The sequence below is a fragment of the Phyllobates terribilis genome, unplaced genomic scaffold (assembly GCF_046119375.1).
Source record: "Phyllobates terribilis strain yellow unplaced genomic scaffold, ASM4611937v1 Scaffold_12__6_contigs__length_324123572, whole genome shotgun sequence".
Lineage (NCBI taxonomy): Eukaryota > Metazoa > Chordata > Amphibia > Anura > Dendrobatidae > Phyllobates > Phyllobates terribilis.
In genome coordinates, this window is record NW_027362772.1 from 173,688,527 (window position 1) to 173,713,202 (window position 24,676).

Consider the following 24,676-nt stretch of genomic DNA (forward strand, 5'->3'; position numbering starts at 1 on the left):
ACAACACTCATACACACAGACACTTTATAAGACATACACAAGTATACACACAACACTCACATACACACATAGAAACGACATACACAAGTATACACACAACACTCACATGTCACACACACAGTATACAAGGACTGTTCCACCACCCGCTGTAGCAGCAGTTCTGCCGGAGCCGTTATCTTGTCACGTGTCATCTTTTCAGAGCGATGTTATGAAAGATACATTGTATCGACTTATACAACTAAGCCCCGCCCACATACCACATAAGGCTCTACAGCTTGTCCTTTCAACCCCATCCCGGCGAGGTCCTGAGCTGTGATTGGCTGAGGGGATACCGCTGCAGGACCAGTAGTAATACTACCAGGAAGCAACTCTCCAAAACACCGTACGATATGGGGGATGTGGACCTGGTGAAGCTGGGAGCTCTCCCAGTGAAGAATGCTCTGACCGGGGAGGTGAGCTGGGGTCTGGTCATAGTGTTCTGGGGTCTTAATACCATTGTTTCCTTATCCTCGCTGTCTAGATCACACCCAGATCCGCAGTCTCAGCTGTGGTAATGAATTAGGGGATTTCATCACTCTCTGCAGTGCCTGGTTATATAGCAATGCTGGTGAGTGATCATTATACATGCTCTGCAGTCATTATGCACATGTCTGCACATTATATACCCTATAGACTAACTATGGGGCTCACCTGATCACCCACATACCAGAAAGTGGGTACAGTCACCCAGAAGTGAGGTACAACTGTGGGGCTGCTTTCAGATTGCTGTGGTCTCCACAATGAGGTGATGGGGCTCCATGCAGCAGTCTGCGGGGGAGTCTATTCTTACCCACCTTCAACTAAGGCCTCATTCAGACCTCCGCTTTTCACATACCTGTTCAATCCGTATTTCACGTTAACCCATTATAGTCTATGGGGCTATTCACACATCTGTAGTTTTTTTTTTCTTTTTGTGGACGGAGTGTCCATGATGAAAAGAATAAGGGACATGTTTGTTTTGGATTCAAATCAATAAATCTGTGAACATAAGGCTACGTTCCCACAATGGGTTTTTGGTGAGGTTTTTTTTTTTTTACGCTGTGTATTTTAACCCCTTTATAGCCTGGGGCGTAATAGTACGCACCACACTATCACCTCCTGTTCAGCGCTGGCTCCGGCGCTGAGCCCACACTGAACCGGGCACATGTCAGCTGATTTATACAGCTAACATGTGCCCGCAACAGCCGCGGGTGGAATCCCGATCCACTCGTGGCTGTCAACATGTTAAATGCCGCTGTCAATCTCTGACAGCGGCATTTAAGGCTGCGTGCCCACTTTGCGTTTTTCAAGCATTTTTACCGCTGAATTTCCGCAGCGAAAACGCTTAAACGCTTGGTAATACGTGCCCAATGGTCCCCAATGATGATCCACATGTGCTGTGCACATGCTGCAGAAATTTCCGCTGCTGATTATCATTGCGGAAAAAATACACAGCATGTCCATTAATTTTGTGGACACGCAGCGTAATTGCCGCCATTGACTTGCATTGAATCGCTTAATATCCGCATGACTACATATGCACATGCGGATATTAAGCTATTCAATGTGCGGATGGTACCCGGGTCTGGAGAAGAGGAGACTCCCCTTCAGACCCGGGTACCATAGTACCTGTTAAAAAAAGAATTTAAAATAAAAAATAAACATACTTACCTTATGATAGCTCCCGGTCTTTTCTCCGCTGCGTCCAGTCTCTTGTACGGCTCTCGGTGGTGGGAAAGGACCCACCATGACATAAGCGGTCACGTGACCTGTCACATGACTAAATGACACCATGAAATGTCCTTTCACACCACTTCCAGACGTACAAGAGATTGGACGCAGCGGAGAAAAGACCGAGGGCCATCAGAAGGTAAGTATAATGTTTTTTCTTTTAATCTTTTTTTAACTATTACTTGGTCACACTATATAAATCCATGCCGGTTGCTAAAATCGCTTGGAAAAGCGCTTGATAACCCGCATGAAGAAATGCATGCAAAAACGCTTGACAAACGCTTCTACCTGGAGGGAAAAACACATGTAAAATCCGCATGCATTTTTCCTGCCAGGTAGATGCGGAAAAAATCTGCAGCATTTCTGCATCATGGGCACTTAGCCTCAGGCTATGTGCCCACGATGCAGAAATGAAGCAGAAAATTTCTGCAGCATTTCTGCATCTCCCTGGCAGAAAAAACGCATGCAGATTGTGCAAACGGCATGGCTTTATATAGTGTGACCGTAAAAATAAAAAAATAAAAGCTATACTTACCTCCGATGCCGCCGCGTGTGCTGTCGCGCTCCTTCCTGGTTCCTTCCTGGCTTGCCGGCATCTCGGGAGACAACCTGCGGTCACTTGACCGCGACGTCATCTCAGGTCCTGGAAGGAGAAGCGCTGCAGGGGCCGCCGGACAGGTGAATATAAACATTATTTATTATTTTATTCTTTTTTCACAGGTACAATGGTACCCAGGTCTGGATGAGAGTCTCCTCTCCTCCAGAACTGGGTACCATCCGCACATTGAACCGCATATAATCCGCTTGTACAAATGTACAGACACGGATTCTATGCGTCTCAATGCAAGTCAATGGCGGCCCTTCCGCTGCGCTTCCGCAAAATTAATGAACATGCTGCGGATTTATTTGCGCTGCAGAAGCGCTGCGGAAAAATCCGCAGCATTTGCATTGACATTGCGGAATGCCATTGGGAACCATGGGGTGCGGATTACCATGCGTTTTTGATGCGTTTCCGCTGCGGAAATTCCGCAGCATAAACGCATGAAAAACACATCGTGTGCACGCAGCCTAACAGCGCCGCCCCGGAACTGCGTCACTTACCCCACCCATCGGTGACCCCGTCACGTGATCGCGGTTCACTGATGGGTGGGCATGACAACCCTGGGTCTGCAGCAGACCCCAGTGGTTGTCATGTACTGATCGCTATGAGCGCCATCTGGTGGTTGGCGCTCATAGCACAGGAGCATTTCTGCTACATAGAGGTGATCTGCTCATCACCTCTATGTAGCAGAGGCGTACGGACAATTGCTGCTTCTAGTCTCCTATGAGACTATAGAAGCAAGCAAAAAGTGTAAAAATGTTTTTAGAAATATTAAAACAATATAAAAGTTTAAATCACCCCCCTTTTGCCCCATTCAAAATAAAATACTAAAAAAAAAAACACATACACATATTTGGTATCGCAGAGTTCAGAATCGCCCGATCTATCAATATAAAAAAAAGAATTAATCCGATCTGTAAACAGTGTAACGAGAAAAAAATTCCAAACGCCAGAAATACGTTTTTTTTTAAAACATCGGATCTACCCCAAAATGTCAATAAAGCGAACTCTAAAGCGAAATCTCGATCTGCCCATGTGCCGCCTCGGCGCCATTTTATTGAAGTCCTGCACATAAAACACCAGCTCTCACTGTGCACGTGTCGCCCACACAATGATGGAGGCGCAGAATTTCAAAACTGAGTCAGGTCACTGAATAATCAGTGACCTGTACAAGAAGCAGAGGAGGCTTGGGGTGTGGGGGGAGAAGATCCTGCCCCCACGTTATGCCCTGAAGCACACAAGACGTCATTTTCTGAAAACTTCACAAGGTGAGTATTCAGCAGCCACTGAGTGGATCCCTTCATATCAGGTATCAGATTAATCAGCTTCGCTGTGCCATTATAACCCTGCCTTAATTTAAAGGGCTAAATACTGCTGACAGGTTCTCTTTAACGAGTAGGAGCAGTTTGAATTTGAGATGGTCACTTGGATCAAAAATGTATGAAAATGTAATTCTGCACATTGAAGAGAATCTTATTTTTCCTCTTATTTAAAGGAGTACTCAGAATTTTTTAATTTCTTCCATTGGTAGCTGTTAGGTGTGTATGTCCAATGAGCGCAGTAATATATTCTCAGGTTACCGTTTTCAGCAGCGCACTGATATGACCACATTTGTGTCCTTCTGAACCTCACTTTCTGCTGTATGGAATGGAGGTCACTTTTTGAATTTTCTCAATGTGTAAGGGCTAATGCAGACAACCGTATGATCTGTCCATATAAAATCCAACAAAACATTGTATTACACCCAGACCAATGTTAGTCTATCGAGCTGTTCAATAATTATTTATGCATGCTCTAGTTTGATCTGATATTCACATCGCACTCAGCCATGCAATTCAGTGAGTGCGTGGGAAACATTGGACTGCACTCGGATGACATCTGAGTGCAGTCTGATTTCCGATCACTGACCGAATGGAGAACATTCAGACATTTTTTTTTTCTTCATCTTCTCCACTTGTGCTCCGATTCTCTCATCTGAGAGAATCTGAGCACACTGATCGGAGTGTGATTTGCATAATCGGCCCGATGAGAGAATCTACGGCAGTCTGCACCTGCTCTTAGCCTATGAGACACTTAACGAGACCTCATACTGAGTCTCATAGACGTAAATAGAGAAAGCATCCACCGCTCCACACAGAAGATGCAGTATGATCTGATGATTTACAGATGCGGTCACGTGGTACCGGCATGGACCAGAGTGCTGCTGAAAACAGCCAAAGATGGCGACCAGTGAGAATTATTTAAAAAAAAAAAAAAAAGCCTTACTTCTAGATTTTTAATTTTATATTTTTGAGCATGATATGCTGCTCGGTGGAGAATTATTGACTGACAGGTACTAGAACATAAATAGAATAGGGCATCACCAAGTGCAAGCGTAGGGAGCTCCACGGTGCATTGCACTGATAGTGGCCCACATTCAGAGCAACGCCAAATTTAAAGGGTGGTCCTAGAAGACCTTGGTTTGTGCGGTATTTATCTGCCTTAGCCACCCTATACAGCAGGAGGCTTACAGGTTTCCCTCCGCTTTTTGCTTTCATGTCTTGGAAGATTTTAATGACTGAAGAAGAGACTGGCTTAGAGTTTATGTAAATGGTAATGTGTCCTGGCACCAAAGTCAGACTGGATGGCATAACAGATACGTAGAAGGGCCAACTGCCCCTAGGGATTTGTGTAACAGCTTTATTTTTAATAGGAACTCGTGTACTAACAGGTCTCCCTAAGGATAGGTTTATGCGATAGTATAAAAAATAGGTCCAAACTTTCATCCAGAAAAGTATGGTGAATTTTTTTTTTCTCTCACTTGTCAGCCTTATACAATCCGATAGATTATATATATATATAAATATATATATATTTTTTTTTTTTGACTGATAACAGTTGTGTGTACGAGCCCTGAGTAGATCAAGACTGCTTGTCTAATACCCAAAGCCCTACCTAGCAGCTCGGGGGGCCTGTAGGGTAGCACTGCCCAGATATGTACCCTGCCTGAAGATTTCTGTGGCGTAGATCCCGTTCTGTGCTGCTTGTAAGTTCTGTGATCCGGAGCATGGACACCGTATCTGCCATTCGGAGGAAGAAAGGTGGTAATCCTAAAAGTTTCTTTTATTAGCTATGCATACAAACTGGTGACAGGTCACCATGCGGACATCTACCCGTTTTGTGTGCTGAGACAGTCCTTGGTCATGATGGGAGGTCATGTATGTCCAGTGTATATGTTACATGTGTATCTCAGATGCAGTGGACATAGGGGAGTCTAACCATGATGAATATACAGATGTCTGGACGCTGCTGATAGTCAGCTGTGGGGATTACATTTGGCATTTTGCACCTTCAGACAGTTGAGTTGCAGTCGCTGTGGAGAGACCACACCAGCGTCCTGTTCTTCCTGAGAAGATTCGGCTGCCAGGTTTGCCGCTGGATGGCAAAAGAAGTTTCCAAGCTGCAAGATTCGTTCGGTGACAACCAAATCCGTCTGATCGGGATTGGACCGGAGAGTTTGGGGCTGGAAGAATTTGTAGATGGTAAATTTTTCACAGGGGGTAAGTGTACATATAGGCAAGTTTGGCTTTTTACAGGCAACATGTTGGTCAAAGACCCCAAGACATGGCAAGGAAGCTGATGTACTGATTTGCATTCACTGACATGGAAAATTATTGGCTGCCTGGTGATAAAGTAAGACTCCTGTAAAAATGAATACACCGTGTTGTGTCTGTCTGGCCAGACTGGACAGAGCATGATATGAAATAACCAATTGTGACTGACACCCTCCCTGTGCCATATTTCGCCCCTCAAGGTATATATTATATATTGGCTGGAGTTTTCCTTTACATTCTTCCACTATTAGTATCAATGGCATCAATCAAGCTTCTGAAATGTCAAAAAACATCTCTATGATCTTGTCTTATTAAGCTTTACATTTTAAATACAGTTATATGAAAATGTTTGGGCACCCCTATTAATCTTAAGCTTAATGTTTTATAAAAAGTGGTGTTTTTGCACCAGCTATTTCAGTTTGATATATGTAATAACTGTTGGACACAGTAATGTTTCTGCCTTGAAATGAGGTTTATTGTACTAACAGAAAATGTGCAATCTGCATTCAAACAAAATTTGACAGGTGCATAAGTATGGGCACCCTTATCATTTTCTTGTTTTAAATACTCCTACCTACTTTTTACTGACGTACTAAAGCACTTTTTTTGGTTTTGTAACCTCATTGAGATTTGAACTTTATAGCCCGATGTATGCAATCATGAGAAAAGCTACTTAAAGTGACCACTTGCAAGTTGTTCTCCTGTCTCAGAGATTTAACCTGTCAGTTTCCACTGTGAGGAACATAGTAAGGAAATGGAAGAACACAGGGACAGTTCTTGTTAAGGCCAGAAGTGGCAGGCCAAGAAAAACATCAGCAAAGCAGAGAAGAAGAATGGTGAGATCAGTCAAGGACAATCCTCAGACCACCTCCAGAGAGCTGCAGCATCAACTTGCTGCAGATGGTGTCACTGTGCATCGGTCAACTATACAACGCACTTTGCACAAGGAGAAGCTGTATGGGAGAGTGATGCGAAAGAAGCCGTTTCTGCAAGCACGCCACAAACAGAGTCGGCTGAGGTATGCAAAAGCACATTTGGAGAAGCCAATTTCTTTTTGGAAGAAGGTCCTGTGCACTCATGAAACCAAGATTGAGTTGTTTGTCATACAAAAAGGCGTTATGCATGGCGGCAAAAAAACACAGCATTCCAAGAAAAACACTTGCTACCCACAGTAAAATTTGGTGGAGGTTCCATCATGCTTTGGGGCTGTGTGGCCAATGCCGGCAACGGGAATCTTGTTAAAGTTGAGGGACGCATGGATTCCACTCAGTATCAGCAGATTCTTAACAATAATGTTCAAGAACCAGTGATAAAGTTGAAGTTACTTAGGGGATGGATCTTTCAGCAAGACAATGATCCAAAACACCGCTCCAAATCTACTCAGGCATTCATGCAGAGGAACAATTACAATGTTCTGGAGTGGCCATCCCAGTCCCCAGACCTGAATATCATTGAACATCTGTGGGATCATTTGAAGAGGGCTGTCCATGCTCGGTGACCATCAAACTTAACTGAACTGGAATTGTTTTGTAAAGAGGAATGGTCAAAAATACCTTCATCCAGGATCCAGGAACTTATAAAAAGCTACAGGAAGCGATTAGAGGCTGTTATTTTTGCAAAAGGAGGATCTACTAAATATTAATGTCACTTTTCTGGTGAGGTGCCCATACTTATGCACCTGTCAAATTTTGTTTAAATGCAGATTGCACATTTTCTGTTAGTACAATAAACCTCATTTCAAGGCAGAAACATTACTGTGTCCAACAGTTATTACATAGTTCAAACTGAAATAGCTGTTGCAAAAACACCACTTTTTATAAAACATTAAGCTTAAGACTGATAGGGGTGCCCAACCTTTTTCATATAACTGTAGCTGCTCTTGTCTAAGAATAGGTGCTGGATTATCAGATGTTGGAGCAAAGATCTGGTTAGGAGTCACTACTGCAGATCATTTTCACAATCTTCTCATTTACAAGCCCATAACAACTTGTTTGGCAGTTAATAAAATATGTTTTTCCCCTTCTCCCATGACAGCACCACCTGAGAGAGGGTATCCGCCCACCAAGGACAGGAACCTACTGAATAAAAAGGCGGTACCTCTCCTCCGCTTCAGTTTTGGTTCCTGTCCCTTATGGGAGCCTCACCAGGTGGTACCTCACGCACCTGGATTATGGACAGTGCGGCCTGGAGGCCGTGGAAGCAGCAGATGGTCCCTGTTCCCAGCCCATCTGGCTGCTGCCCGGGTCTGCATGTGGGGAGGAGGTGCTGCTTTTTGGATTCCTCCCCGCGTGCGCCGGTGACTGCGGCCGGGTCTGCGCCTCGCAAAGCGAGCTGAGCGCGCCGGCCGGCAGGTCTTCCAGGTCTGCGCACGTGGGGGTCGCGTCGCATCCTGTGACGGAGCGCGCCGGAAGTCCGAGCTGCGCATGTGAGGGTGGGAAGCTGTCATCCCGCTGCAAGCGCGCTGGGTGCCGCTGGGCTGCGCACGCGCAGAAAGGAGCGGATCTGCAGTGTAGCGCGCCAGCTGGCTAAATTTTAAAAAAAAAAAGGGAAATTGAATTGAGCACGCTGCCGGAAGGGGAGGAGCCTAAAGGAGGTGGAGCCCTACTGCTTTTAAGGATGGGGAGCAATCAGAGATGGCGGTGTCTGCATCCCCGCCATGATGAATGAGGAGCCGCAGTCACCTGGGCAGCAGCTGTCTCCGCCACAGGAGGTACAGCAGCAGCCACATCCATCAAAGCAGCGCAAGCAGCTTAAGCAAGTGGACTGGTGGACATGTCCGGTCAACCTATCTTTGGGGGTTCCTTGGACCTTCCAGGTGTCGGATACAATTACAACAGACACAAGTGCAGAAGGTTGGGGAGCTCACCTAAGGGATCGTTCTGTACAAGGCCTCTGGTCGGACAGCGAGACAAGTCTCTCTTCCAACATGAAAGAGCTGTTGGCAGCCAGAAACGCTCTAAAAGAATTCAGTTCTGTTCTTCATGGTCCTCACATCAGGATAATGTCAGACAACAAATCAACAGTCGCCTACATCAATCATCAGGGGGGTACCAGGTCTCTCCCTCTGATGTTAGTAGCAGATCAGATCTTCAGGTTTGCCGAGAGTCGGCTGGTTACGCTCTCGGCACTGCATATAAAAGGGGAAGAGAACATAAAGGCCGATTTCTTGAGTCGTCACATCTTGAAACAAGGACAGTGGGAGTTGAATCCAGCCGTTTTTCAGCAGATTGTGGGTTGGTGGGGACAGCCCCAGATAGATCTATTTGCAAACAGACACAATCGGAAGACCGAAACCTTTTGCTCCCTGAATCCAAAAGAGGGGGCGTTTGCGGTGGACGCGCTGCAGATTCCGTGGGATTTTACTCTAGCTTATGCCTTTCCCCCTTTAGTACTGATCCCTACTATCCTGAGGAAGATCCGAGAGGAACGGGCGAGTGTTATATTGATCGCCCCGTTCTGGCCCAAGAGACCATGGTTCACTTGGATGAAGAGAATGTCCCAAGCAGATCCATGGGTTCTTCCGGACATCCCGGATCTCCTCAGGCAGGGCCCAGTCTGTCATCCCCAAAGAGCGGGCCTGCATTTGACGACCTGGATTTTGAGAGGTCGCTATTGACGCAAAGGGGGTTTTCTCCGGATCTTGTTACTACCCTTCTGGCAAGTAGAAAGCCGATAACAACTAGAATCTATGGTAGAACCTGGGCTAAGTTCTTGTCTACCTCAGGTCAGTCCGCCAAAGGGAGGATTCCTATTGAGGCCATACTAGAATTCCTCCAGAAGGGGTTAAACATGGGACTAGCCACCAGTACTCTTAAGGTACAGGTATCAGCTCTGGGGGCACTGTATAATTATGACTTGGCAGCAAATAGATGGATCATTAGATTTATTAAAGCTTGTCATAGATCCAGACCTATTCCTATTCCAAGAATGCCTCCTTGAGACCTTAATTTAGTTCTGGAAGCATTAACCAAACCTCCCTTCGAGCCCTTAGAGAAGGTTTCAGAAAAAATCTTAACTTTAAAGACTGCTCTACTGGTAGCCCTGACATCAGCTCGTAGAGTGAGTGACTTACACGCACTATCCGTTAACTATCCATTCACTCAAGTATGTACGGATAGAGTAATCTTAAAACCAGACCCGGCCTATCTTCCAAAGGTAGCCTCCAAGTTCCATAGGGCACAGGTAATCACTCTCCCTTCCTTTTATCCTAATCCTAGGGATTCTGAGGAACATAAGCTTCACACCTTAGATGTTAGGAGGGTGTTAGTCCAGTATTTGGAAGTGACAAAAGCCTGGAGAAATAGTGACGCCTTATTTATATCCTTTCAGGGGGCTAGGAAAGGACTTAAGGTTACAAGAGGGACCATAGCTAGATGGGTCAGGGATACTATTACCTTAGCCTACTCTTGTAGCAATCTGCCGGTTCCAGAGAACCTGAAGGCCCATTCCACCAGAGCGGTCCCTGCTTCCTGGGCTGAGAAGGCGGATGTGCCCATCGACATCATATGTAAGGTGGCAACTTGGTCATCCCCCGCTACATTTTACAGACATTACCGTCTTAACCTTTCCTCTTCTACTGATCTGTCCTTTGGTAGAAGGGTGTTGCAAGCGGTGATCCCTCCCTCTGGTATTTGATCTCTATAAATCTCTCAGGTGGTGCTGTCATCGGAGAAGGGGAAAAGATCCTAGTTACTTACCGGTAACGGGATTTTACAGAGCCCATGACAGCACCCTATTAATTCCCTCCCCTTTATCACTATGGTGTGCACTTTTTAAGGTGTTTAGTACAAATATTGAGGTGGTGGTTATGTATTAACCTGTCTTCGGAGGCCCTCTCATGCTCTGAAACAAAACTGATGCGGAGGAGAGGTACCGCTTTTTTATTCAGTAGGTTCCTGTCCTTGGTGGGCGGATACCCTCTCTCAGGTGGTGCTGTCATGGGCTCTGTAAAATCCCGTTACCGGTAAGTAACTAGGATCTTTACTGTTTACGCTGGTCTGTATCCCCCTTACTTAAAGGGGTTGTCCAGGACTAAGTTTTTAGGCTCACAGTAAAAAAAAAACAGTGACCACTACAGTGGCATATAAAAGTTTGGGCTCCCCTGGTCAAAATTACTGTTATTGTGAACAGTTAACAGTTGAGCAAGTTGAAGATGAAATTATTTATAAAAGGCCTAAAGTTCTTTCAATAAGGTTAACGCCCCCTGGAAGAAGCGTGGCGAAACGGCGCCGTCGGGGTGCAGCACCGCTTAGCGTGGGACACTGGTTTCGTTTACTTCGGCTGTAAGTAGTTCCATCTAATGGCTTATCCTTATTTATATTTGTCTCGGTGGTAATGGTCTGGTTTAACACTATCTATTATGCCCAATGGGGAATATCTGGGGACCTGGACTTACTAATGGGCACGGTCTGATAGGGATCTAGTCAAGACATGATTGCTGCGAGCATGGTCACTTTATGAGGTACCGCTCAGGCACCTATTCAAGGCTACTGACACAGTCACTTTACTGCATTGACACTTTATTGCATTGACACTTTGAGATAGCTTTGAATAACATATTGAATCTTTGATTGGAGGAAGCCTAGCCCTAGTATCACCTGTTCCATTTTGATACAATTGTATTGGATAATCTGTCATACAGCCCGTTGTGTTGTAACCCACTTGCATAAGCCCAGGTGCTGATTTATTAATCAATTTTCCTGTTTAATTTTATTCATTTTGTGTACATTTTAATTATTATTGAATAAAAATGTAGATATTTTATCGCTTATCTTGTGTCTGGACTCCTATGTACTCCTTGGTATTGCCTCTAAGGAGATTTGTGTAGTATATAGATAATTTGGGAGTGACTATGCTAATACAGTGACTTATGATTGTGGTTCTAAAGTTAAGAAGACAGATTTCCTTTCTATTTTAGGCAAAAAAAATAAAAGTTAAAAAAATATATTATATGTGTGTGTGTGTGTATACATACATACAGAGGATACGGAAAGTATTCAGACCCCTTTAAATTTTTCACTCTTTGTTTCATTGCAGCCATTTGGTAAATCTAAAAAGTTCATTTTTTTTCTCATTAAAGTACACTCTGCACCCCATCTTGACTGAAAAAAAAGCAGAAATGCAGAAATTTTTGCAAATTTACTAAAAAAGAAAAACTGAAATATCACATGGTCATAAGTATTCAGACCCTTTGCTCAGACACTCATATTTAAGTCACATGCTGTCTATTTCCTTGTAATCCTCCTTGAGATGGTTCTACTCCTTCATTGGAGTCCAGATGTGTTTAATTAAACTGATAGGACTTGATTTGGAAAGGCACACACCTGTCTATATAAGACCTCACAGCTCACAGTGCATGTCAGACCAAATGAGAATCATAAGCTCAAAGGAACCGCCCAAGGAGCTCAGAGACAGAATTGTGGCAAGGCACAGATCTGGCCAAGGTTACAAAAGAATTACTGCATTACTCAAGGTTCCTAAGAGCACAGTGGCCTCCATAATCCTTAAATGGAAGAAGTTTGGGACTACAGAAGTCTTCCTAGACCCGGCTGTCCAGCCAAACTGAGCAATCGTGGGAGAAGAGCTATGGTGAGAGAGGTAAAGAAGAACCCCCAATATCACTGTGGCTGAGCTCCGAAGATGCAGAAGGGAGATGGGAGAAATTTCCACATAGTCAACTATTACTGCAGCCCTCCACCAGTCGGGCCTTTATGGCAGAGTGGACCGACGGAAGCCTCTCCTCAGAGAAAGACATATGAAAGCCTGCATAGTTTGCTCAAAAACACACGAAGGACTCCCAGACTATGAGAAATAAGATTCTCTGGTCTTATGAGACGAAGATAGAACTTTTAGTGATAATTTTAAGCGGTATGTGTGGAGAAAACCAGGCACTGCTCATCACCTGCCCAATACAATCCCAACAGTGAAACATGGTGGTGGCAGCATCATGCTATGAGGGTGTTTTTCAGCTGCAGGGACAGGATGACTGGTTGCAATTGAAGGAAACATGAATGCGGCCAAGTATAGAGATATCCTGGATTCAAACCTCTTCCAGAGTGCTCTGGACCTCAGACTTGGCCGAAGGTTCACCTTCCAACAAGACAATGATCCTAAGCACACAGCTAAATAACAAAGGAGTGGCTTCAGAACAACTCTGTGACCATTCTTGACTAGCCCAGCCAGAACTCTGACCTAAACCCAATTGAGCATCTCTGGAGAGACCTGAAAATGGCTGTCCACCAACGTTCATCATCCAACCTGACAGAACTGGAGAGGATCTTCAAGGAAGAATGGCAGAGGATCCCCAAATCCAGGTGTGAAAAACTTGTTGCATCATTCCCAAGAAGACTCATGGCTGTACTAGCTCAAAAGGGTGCTTCTACTCAATACTGAGCAAAGGGTCTGAATACTTATGACCATGTGATATTTCAGTTTTTCTTTTTCAATAAATTTGCAAAAATTTCTACATTTCTGTTTTTTTCAGTCAAGATGGGGTGCAGAGGGTACTTTAATGAGAAAAAAATGAACTTTTTAGAATTTACCAAATGGCTGCAATGAAACAAAGAGTGAAAAATGTAAAGGGGTTTGAATGCTTTCCGTACCCAGTGTGTGTGTGTGTGTGTTTGTGTGTGTGTGTGTGTGTGTGTGTGTGTGTATATATATGTACTAGATGGTGGCCCGATTCGAACACATCGGGTATTCTAGAATATGTATGCGGCCGACCGGGCGCAATCAGCAGAGCGTTGTTTAAATTTGGCACCAAAATCGCTGATTGGTCGCAATCAGCGAGATTGGTGCCAAATTTAAACAACGCTCTGCTGATTGGCCGCGGCCGCCCGCGACCAATCAGCAGAGCGTTGTTTAAATTTGGTGCCAATCAGCGAACCGTATTACTGAGGACTGGGCAGTGGAGCCGTCCCTCCCTTCACACATGCCGTCGGGAGATCAGCGGCCCAAGCCGCTGATCTCCTGACGGTAGCCGCATGGAGGTTAGTGGCGCCGCCCGTCGGGGTACTTGTGCTGCCAGCAGCGGGGAGATGAGCGGCTAACGGCCGCCATCTTTTTCTGAAATCCTGCATCGCTGATTGGCCGCAGCCGGACCAATCAGCTACGCGGGATTTCCTGGACAGACAGACAGAGACAGACTGGATAAGACGATTATATTTATTAGATATCTCTTGCTTAACTGTACACAATAACAGTAAATTTGACCAGGGGTGCCCAAACTTTTACACGCCACTGTGCCTGCCGGCGAATCAGCTGCTCCACATCAACAGAGCAGCTTTTCTTCCAGGCTACTTTTTCGAAGGGGTGTGATTGCTGAAAAAAAAAATAGTCCTAGATAACCCCTTAAGTGCTGTAAGAATGCACACAGTAGTTTTGCCCACAGAACATAAGATACTGCATTGTTTTAAGGGGAATCTGCATAAACAGCACCTATGTCTTGCAGACTGTACGTGAAATAAAATGATCAGAAAATAAGATTTCCCACAATCCTGTGATGTTATTGTTATCCCCCTTAATAAAGGAAGGAATGGTTAATAACATATTTTATTGAGAAGTAGCTAATTATGCAATGTCATGACATGATGCATCCAAGGAGGAGCTTCAGCCTGTGGTGGGCATATGATATAAGTCGTCCTTGAATTACTCCAGGTTTTGCGCAATAGGTTTATGGCTTTTTGCACAACCCTGATTGCCATTCCCTTATCTTGTTAATGAACATCACGCCTTGTAAACTCAACAGCACTCGGCTGCCTTTTATTCTCTGTAGTTTTCCGGCTTTTGATGTTGTGTAACTACAAATCTCTGCTTTATTTCAGAATTATATCTGGATGAATCCAAGCAGAGCTACAAGGAGCTGGGATTCAAGAGGTCGGTGTCTGAAAAGTCCATAAAGTTGGGCTACGACCGATGGTTATATTAGACAACCTTGTGTCCTAGCCTAAGCAGAGGTGGGCTAATTCGTAGTTTTCGTTTAAAGGAAACTTGTCCCCAAGTTTTCCAAATATAAAGTACAGGAAAAGGGGAAATCCAGCATTCGAATCTTCGTATAAAAGTACTATTTTATTTAAAAGCACGCAGATGTGTATGGTCATATCCAATAAATTAGTCCCAAAAAAACATGAATAAGGGGGGAATTATTCACTGGTAAAAGCGATTCAAACTGAAGTTCCTAATCATTGCAGTGATGACAGCCCTTGTGACAGGTACCCTTTTAAAGCCATGTGTTTCTGTTTTATGCTATTAAAAAAAACAACAAAAAAAACGTACATACATATAAATAAATCTTTTTTTAGGGTATGTGCACATGATGCAGAAATGCTCAGGATTTTTTCCTGAGCGTTTCTGCATCTCTCTGGCAGGAAAAAACGCATGCGGATTGTACATGCGGTTTCCTGCCAGGGACATGCGGAAATGAAGCGGTCTTCACTTTCATTTCCGCATGCGGGTTGACAAGCGCTTCCCAAGCGATTTTAGCATCACTTGGAAAGTGCTTGTCAACTTCACACTATATAAATCCATGCAACCGGCATGGATTTATATAGTGTGTGATGTCAAAAAATAAAAAATAAATCTATACGTTACCCTCTGATGGCCCCCGGTGTCCTGCTTCATCGGTCCCGGCTGCCGGCAGTGAAGACTGTAGGACCTTCCGACGTCAGCGTCACGTGACCCGTCACATGACTCTGACGTCAGCGAAGGTCCTTCTTCATTCAACCGCGAAGTGCCCGGGAAGCCGGCAGGACGCAGCGCGGGCCGTCAGAAGGTGAGAATATATATATTTTTTATTTTATTCTTTTTTTTTAATGGTACCTGGGTCTGGATGAGAGTCCTCTCATCCACACCCGGGTACCATCCGCACATTAGACCGCATGAAAAGCGCATCAACATATACAGTGATGCGGATTCCATGCGGTCTAATGCAAGTCAATGGCGGCAAAAGAGCAGCGTTTCCGCAAAATTAATTGACATGCTGCGGATTTTTGACCGCAGCGTTTACGCTGCGGAAAAATCCGCATCATGGGCACAGCACATGCGGATTTCCATTGGGGAACATTGCTGCCCTTCTACCATGCGTTTTTCATGCGTTTCCGCGGCGTTTACGCAACTGCAAAAACGCCGCAGAAACGCATGAAAAACGCATCGTGTGAACTCAGCCTTAAAATACCCGTGGCCACATAAACTTCTGCTAGGAGCACTATATTAGGGAATCTTTTTCTATGCAATATACTGAGGGTTCACTTATGTTTATTTCTCATTGTAGGTATAATGCTCTTTCTATAGTTCCTGCAGCTCTTGGGAAAAAGGTTCGAGATATTGTCACCAAGGTGAGAATATACTTATGCAGAAAATATATACAGTATAGACCAAAAGTTTGGAAACACCTTCTCATTTAAAGATTTTTCTGTATTTTCTTGACTATGGAAATTGTACATTCACACTGAAGGCATCAAAACGATGAATTAACACATGTGGAATTATATACTTAACAAAAAAGTGTGAAGCAACTGAAAATATGTCTTATATTCTAGGTTCTTCAAAGTAGACACCTTTTGCTTTGACTGCTTTGCACACTCTTGGCATTCTCTTGATGAGTTCAAGAGGTAGTCACCGGAAATGGTCTTCCAAACAATCTTGAAGGAGTTCCCGGAGATGCTTAGCACTTGTTGGCCCTTTTGCCTTCACTCTGCGGTCCAGCTCACCCCAAACCATCTCGATTGGGTTCAGGTCTGGTGACTGTGGAGGCCAGGTCATCTGGTATAGCACCCCATCACTCTCCTTTTTGGACAAGTAGCCCTTACACAGCCTGGAGGTGTGTTTGGGGTCATTGTCCTGTTGAAAAATAAATGATGGTCCAACTAAACGCAAACCGGATGGAATAGCATGCCGCTGCAAGACGCTGTGGTAGCCATGCTGGTTCAGTATGCCTTCAATTTTGAATAAATTCCCAACAGTGTCACCAGCAAAGCACCCCCACACCATCACACCTCCTCCATGCTTCACGGTGGGAACCAGGCATGTAGTGTCTATCCATTCACCTTTTCTGCGTTGCACAAAGACACGGTGGTTTGAACCAAAGATCTCAAATTTGGAATCATCAGACCAAAGCACAGATTTCCACTGGTCTAATGTCCATTCCTTGTGTTCTTTATCCCAAACAAGTCTCTTCTGCTTGTTGCCTGTCCTTAGCAGTGGTTTCCTAGCAGCTATTTTACCATGAAGGCCTGCTGCACAAAGTCTCCTCTTAACAGTTGTTGAAGAGATGTGTCTGCTGCTAGAACTCTGTGTGGCATTGACCTGGTCTCTAATCTGAGCTGCTGTTAACCTGAGATTTCTGATGCTGGTGACTCGGATAAACTTATCCTCAGAAGCAGAGGTGACTCTTGGTCTTCCTTTCCTGGGGCGGTCCTCGTGTGAGCCAGTTTCTTTGTAGCGCTTGATGGTTTTTGCAACTGCCCTTGGGGACACTTTCAAAGTTTTCCCAATTTTTCGCACTGACTGACCTTCATTTCTTAAAGTAATGATGGCCACTCGTTTTTCTTTACTTAGCTGCTTTTTTCTTGCCATAATACAAATTCTAACAGTCTATTCAGTAGGACTATCGGTTGTGTATCCACCTGACTTCTGCACAACACAACTGATGGTCCCAACCCCATTTATAAGGCAAGAAATCCCACTTATTAAACCTGACAGGGCACACCTGTGAAGTGAAAACCATTTCCGGTGACTACCTCTTGAAGCTCATCAAGAGAATGCCAAGAGTGTGCAAAGCAGTCATCAAAGCAAAAGGTGGCTACTTTGAAGAACCTAGAATATAAGACATATTTTCAGTTGTTTCACACTTTCTTGTTAAGTATATAATTCCTCATGTGTTAATTCATTGTATTGATGCCTTCAGTGTGAATGTACAATTTTCATAGTCATGAAAATACAGAAAAATCTTTAAATGAGAAGGTGTGTCCAAACTTTTGGTCTGTACTGTATTTGTCAAGCATTTTTGCATGCATTTCTGCATGCGGGTTATCAAGAGCTTTTCCAAGCGATTTTAGCATCACTTGGAAAGTGCTTGACAACTTGTTCACACTATATAAATCCATGCAACCGGCATGGATTTATAGTAGTGTGACCAAGTTAGTTAAAAAAAAAGAATAAAAATGGTAAAAAATTTTATACTTGCCTTTCGATGTCCTCCCAGTGTTTTCTCCCCTCTGTCCAGTGTCTTGGGCGGCTCGCGGTGTTGTGAAGGACCTGCGGTGGCGTCATTGAGTCATGTGTCAGGTCACATGACTCAATGGCATCATGGCAGGTCCTTCACAACACCGCGACCCATACAGCAGACCAGACAGAGGGGAGAAAACACCGGGAGGACATCAGAAGGTAAGTATAATCTTTATTTTTTATTTTAAATTCTTTTTTTAACAGGTTCTATGGTACCTGGGTCTGGATGAGAGTCTCCTCTCCTCCAGACCTGGGTACCATCCGCACATTGAAACGCATAATATCCGTGTGTGCAAATGTACTAACACGGATATTATACGTTTCAATGCAAGTCAATGGCAGCAATTACGCTGCTTGTCCGCAAAATTAATGGACATGCTGCGTATTTTTCCGCAATGATAATCCGCAGCGGAAATTTCCGCAGCATGTGCCCAGCACATGCGGATTATCATTGGGGACCATGGAGCACGTATTACCAAGTGTTTTTTAAGCGTTTTCACTGCGGAAATTCTGCAGCAAAAACACTTGAAAAACACATAGTGGGCACGCAGCCATAAGGTGTCCATATCCCCAAGCGCTCACATTATTAAATAGGATAAGCAATTCTGCACAAGAATTTGCTCAGGATACAGGGTGTTAGCAAAGGATTAGAAACAGATTAGATGATGTGTACACAGCGCACACTTAACAAGTAAAGCTAAACATGATTAGAGTGCAAATAGTGTACCAAGGTAGAGTGGATAATGTAACAATAATACAGGCTAATTACCATATCATTACAGTCACAGGTCAAAATGAACAGCTTCACATCCTAGGCCAACCTTGATCTTTATTTAAAAAAAATAAAAAAAGGTCCAATTGAGGAAGTTTTTCCTTCTCAAATATAACCATGAACCTTGTCATATGGAAACTGACTTGGGGCTCTTTCACACATCAGTATTTCCGGTACGTGTGCTGAGTTTCCACACGTACCGGAGACACTGGCACATGTAGACCCATTCAAATCTGTGGGTCTGTGCACATGTCAGTGTGTTTCCACAAACCATGTGTCTGTGTGCTCCACAAGCTCACATGTCCGTTCTTTGAACGACAGCACGGATAACACGGATCCATTCAAGTCAATGGGTCCGTGTAAACACGTGCCTAACACGGATGCCATCATTGTGACACGTACCGGCGCATGGGAATCAGTGTACAGTTAGCCCTGTTCCCAAGTGCCGGGTGCTGAATTCTGTACTCTTCATGGTTTCCTGCCGGCGCTGCGATCAGCACCAGCAGGGACAATGAGAGTAGTAGGGTCTGCTCCCGCAGTGTCCACCTGTAAAAATAAAATTAAAAATCCTTATACTCACCTGTCCTAAGTGTTCCCGTGTATGCTGTAATCCATGCAACTCATCAGTAGAGGAGACGGGCAGAATGTGCGGGTCCTGGAGCTGTGCTTAGTGAGAGACGGACATTGCTCCTGAGCTCAGCAGAGCTCTGGGGCCCGCTCACGACAGCGGCTCATTCTCCTCGGCCTCAGCGGTCGTATGGATTACAGCCAGGGACACTTAGGACAAGTGAGTATAAGGATTTTGTATTTTATTCTTATTTTTACAGGTGGACACTTCGGGAGCAGAATACTACTCTCCATTGTGTCCCTGCTGGTGCCGATCACAGTGCCTGCGGGGGACAATAATGAGGGCAGTGTTCAGCACCCTGCATTTGGGAATAGCACTAACTGTACACTGATTCCCAAGCGCCGGTACGTGTGCTCTTGATGCGGCACACGGTTGCCACACGTGTGACACACACGGACATGGATATCTCCACTACCGGAAATATACGGACAGACATGTGAAACTAGCCTTAAAGTAGTTTTCCTACAAACAAAGTAAATTTTAAGTAATAGATCTTAGAATAAAATATTTGGAATATGTTATGTAAGAGCTGTAGAAAGCATATGGCCTAATTTAAATATGTAATAACAAAGGTTTTAAAGCCTTGAATAATACAGATCATAAAGTCTAATGCAAACAAGTGCCCCCCCCACTCCCAAACACAGTAAGATACCTCCACAGTGAATTCCTCCATATTATGGTGACCCCATCACAGTATGATTGCTCACACAGAGTAATGGGCCCCGCATAGCGCTCTGTACGGAGTAATGGGCCCTGCATAGCTGGCCCCACATGATCCTCTGTAGAGTATAATAGGCCCCACATTAAACAAAAAAAAATACTCCCTTCTCCTCATTCCACTTCCCCCTGCTCCAGTCTCTGCAGTGCATCTTCTGATCCTTTGCACTGCTTGGAACAGTGGGTGCGTTGTAATGACATCACCGCGCCCGCTGCGCTGAAACGTCAGATGTAGAGGGAGAATGATGGGAGAGGGAGCGTCAGCAGAAACTCCTTCCATCATTGCTTTCAATTTTGTCGGCATCTAGGATGCTGATACAGTTGAAAGTGCGATGCCGGGCGGGTGGCCTGCCTGGCGTTGTGGGCTAAATATAGTTGCCCTGCTGACCAGAGTTTGAGATATGTGCCATAGAGTATAAATCCCTGTACATTGTGAGCCCTGGTGGGCAGGGTCCTCGCTCCTCCTGTACCAGCCTCCGGCTTGTATTGTTCAAAATTTACTGTAATTGTTTGTGCTACTGTATGTATATCCCTTTCACATGTAAAGCTCCATGGAATGAATGGCGCTATAATAATAATGAGTTTTTCTTGACAGATGATAGTGTTTACCTAAGTTAGACTTTATTTCAATTACCTTACATTTTACAGGCAAATGCAGATGGGGTGCAAGGAAGCTTCAGTGGAGATCTCCTGCAGAGTGGGGGGATGTTGATTGTCACTAAAGGTAAAAGGATTTTATATGAATTGTTCACAAATTAGAATTGTAAGACTTTATCTAAAACAACCACAAAATGGCAGGATGGAGCTTATCAGGCGAAGATAGTGAGGAAGAAGGGTAAAACCTGTCATAAACCCATAGAGCTGGGGGTCCACAGCGTGTGGCTCCCCAACTCTTATGAAACTACAGCTCAGTATGTTTTAATAGGAGATATCCATCACTGCTATTTTTTTTTATTATTTAGCTGAAATTAAACTGTTTAACTTGCTCTATCCCCCTTTTTTGTTTTTTTGTTTTTTTTTTTTTACAAGGAGGAGAAAAAGTTTTGCTTCATTTTGTACAAGATTCCCCTGGGGACCACATTTCTCTAGAAACCTTAGTGAAAACTCTGGGAATTTCTGCAAATGTGACTGAAGGACAGCGCCCTCAGGTAACTCATATGGAGCAGGACCTGTTAGTGGACTGCTCTATTCTACCTTTTTCTACTCCCCTTACTTTAAAGTGAATTTTCGCCTTTTACTTCCATATAATTTCTAGCTTCAAGATTAATTTAATCTACAAGACTATCCCTACAGCACGGGGTGCTCTGAAACAGAGCTCCAAATCTTCTACAATAGGTTGATTTGAAGTTGATGTATTAAGACTGACTTTGTGCATTAAAGTTTTTAATGAAGGGCTCGCTGGTGTACGTTGTGCCAATTCATTAAAGGGGTTATCCAGGACTATTTTTAAAAATTTTTTTAGTACAGGCCTAAGAACTAACAGGTAAGTAGTTGCGCCGATCTCTGCCGACACAGACCGCTTCTGCAGGAAATTCTACTGCTTCCGCTCTGCTCTGTTGACAGGGCGTGACTGCCAATTTCATGCTGACTGACAGCCGCCTCCCCGCTGCCTAACTGCAGGGAGCTAGGTGTCAGTCATTATGACATTGGCAGTCACACTCCATCAACTCTTAAGTGGAGCAGCTGAATCACTGGCATGAGCGGTTAGTGGCCGCTCTGAGCCGGCGCCGTGTACGAGTAGAAGAGGCAGGTAGTTTCCTCTGGTAGTAATTACCTGCCTGTTAGTTTTGAAACTCATATTAAAAAATAAAATAGTCTGGTATAACCCCTTAAAAGGTGCACGCCACTTAATGAATTTGGAGCATCTCCTCTGTGGCCTGCACCTCGCCAGGAAAGCTTCATCCAGTCTCGGTCTGGATTGGCATTTCTGGCTTAAAAATGTCAGCACTTTTTGTGAATTTGATGGGTGGGCATAGCCATGCCCAGTGCCACACCAGCTGCGGCCATTTTGGCAGAGCTACTTTAATGTGACTTCTCCTGCGTGGACTTCAAGTCATTAATTCTGTCTTAGATTCTGTATAAAATATTCATTTTGATGCGGTCTCTAGAAGAAGTGAATTATAGTGCGTGTGTAGCCATATTGACATCACCTTCTTGTTTCTCCCCACAGTGTAATGATGATGTGTGCACATACTGAATGAAGAATCCTTTCCCGTTTCTTATGGGAGTTGCATCGTGTCTCTACTTATCATATTTCTTGCACTGACTGGAATCTTCATTGCTTGAAATCCCACTTCTGACTAGAGGGGTCTCACACTATTCTAATGGGCCATAACATGAAGGGAGGGTCCCCTTTGTCACTAAAAAACGTTTTCATTGTAAACTCTAATGAAACAAACTGTAACTCCCTAATTGTATTTGTTTTTATTCATTGCTGTTTTACAAGATCTCTGCTTGCTGTTAGCAAATGGAAATCTTATTCCTTAAAGGGGAACTATCATGTTTTCTCCAGAGCAGCTCACAGCTCTGCAGTTTCTGTGCTTTCTTGTTGCTTGGGGGAGGGGTGGGTGCTCCATGTTGAGTGACAGTTCTAGCCAGGGTCTTCGTCCTGCTACAACACATTAATGCTCTGTCAGTGTTTGTTCTTCCTCTTTACTCTTATCACTATATTTGCACTTAGACATAAGGTGCATTTGAACAATTACAGTGGTGGCTAAAAGTATTGGCACCCCTGCAATTCTGTCAGATAATACTCAGTTTCTTCCTGAAAATGATTGCAATCACAAGTTCTTTGGTATTATTATCTTCATTTAATTTGTCTTCAATGAAAAAACACAAAAAGAATTGTCCTAAAGCCAAATTGGATACAATTCCACACCAAACCTAAAAAAGGGGGTGGACAAAAGTATTGGCACTGTTTGAAAAATCATGTGATGCTTCTGTAATTCGTGTAATTAACAGCACCTGTAACTTACCTGTGGAACCTAACAGGTGTTGGCAATAACTAAATCATACTTGCTGCCAGTTAACATGGATTAAAGTTGACTCAACCTCTGTCCTGTGTCCTTGTGTGTACCACATTGAGCATGGAGAAAAGAAAGAAGACCAAAGAACTGTCTGAGGACTTGAGAAACCAAATTGTGAGGAAGCATGAGCAATCTCAAGGCTACAAGTCCATCTCCAAAGACCTGAATGTTCCTGTGTCTTCTGTGCGCAGTATCATCAAGAAGTTTAAAGCCCAAGGCACTGTGGCTAACCTCCCTAGATGTGGACGGAAAAGAAAAATTGACGAGAGATTTCAACGCAAGATTGTGCGGATGGTCGATAAAGAACCTCGACTAACATCCAAACAAGTTCAAGCTGCCCTGCAGTCCGAGGGTACAACAGTGACCACCCGTACTATCCGTCGGCGTCTGAATGAAAAGGGACTGTATGGTAGGATACCCAGGAAGACCCCACTTCTTACCCCGAGACATAAAAAAGCCAGGCTGGAGTTTTCCAAAACTTACCTGAGAAAGCCTAAAACGTTTTGGAAGATTGTTCTCTGGTCAGATCAGACAAAAGTAGAGCTTTTTGGGAAAAAGCATCAACATAGAGTGTACAGGAAAAAAAAAGAGGCATTCAATGAAAAGAACACGGTCCCTACAGTCAAACATGGCGGAGGTTCCCTGATGTTTTGGGGTTGCTTTGCTGCCTCTGGCACTGCACTGCTTGACCGTGTGCATGGCATTATGAAGTCTGAAGACTACCAACAAATTTTGCAGCATAATGTAGGGCCCAGTGTGAGAAAGCTGGGTCTCCCTCAGAGGTCATGGGTCTTCCAGCAGGACAATGACCCAAAGCACACTTCCAAAAGCACTATAAAATGGTTTGAGAGAAAGCACTGGAGATTTCTAAGGTGGCCAGCAATGAGTCCAGACCTGAATCCCATAGAACACCTGTGGAGAGATCTCAAAATGGCAGTTTGGAGAAGGCACCCTTCAAATATCAGGGACCTGGAGCAGTTTGCCAAAGAAGATTGGTCTACAATTCCAGCAGAGCATTGTAAGAAACTCATTGATGGTTACCGGAAGCGGTTGTTCGCAGTTATTTTGGCTAAAGGTTGTGCAACCAAGTATTAGGCTGAGGGTGCCAATACTTTTGTCTGGCCCATTTTTGGAGTTTTGTGTGAAATGATCAATGATTTGATTTTTGCTTCATTCTCTTTTGTGGTTTTTCCTTGCAAGCAAATTAAATGAAGATAATAATACCAAAGAATTTGTAATTGCTATCATTTTCAGGAAGAAACTGAGTATTATCTGACAGAATTGCAGGGGTGCCAATTCTTTTGGCCACCACTGTACATGGCTCAAGAAAGTGAGAGCAGTGATTAAAAAAACTGCTGATTTGGGGGG

General features: G+C 44.1%; 1 protein-coding gene across 1 annotated transcript; it reads left to right on the forward strand.

The window, feature by feature from the left end:
* The first annotated feature begins 328 nt into the window (after positions 1-328).
* Positions 329-22,581, forward strand: LOC141173178 (prostamide/prostaglandin F synthase-like). Its single transcript, XM_073657808.1, has 7 exons — positions 329-452; positions 5,685-5,889; positions 14,766-14,817; positions 16,211-16,274; positions 20,931-21,006; positions 21,312-21,430; positions 22,453-22,581. Exons 1-7 carry the CDS (start codon positions 390-392, stop codon positions 22,477-22,479), a joined length of 606 nt encoding a protein of 201 aa, XP_073513909.1. The 5' UTR covers positions 329-389; the 3' UTR covers positions 22,480-22,581.
* Positions 22,582-24,676: the final 2,095 nt, after the last annotated feature.

Bases quoted from the DNA above. Each gene is read 5' to 3' on its own strand.
- LOC141173178 (XM_073657808.1), top strand. From the start codon at position 390: ATGGGGGATGTGGACCTGGTGAAGCTGGGAGCTCTCCCAGTGAAGAAT. The intron at 21,007-21,311 runs GTAAAAGGATTT...TTTTTTTACAAG, and splicing joins GATGTTGATTGTCACTAAAG to GAGGAGAAAAAGTTTTGCTT. The intron at 21,431-22,452 runs GTAACTCATATG...TTCTCCCCACAG, and splicing joins CTGAAGGACAGCGCCCTCAG to TGTAATGATGATGTGTGCAC.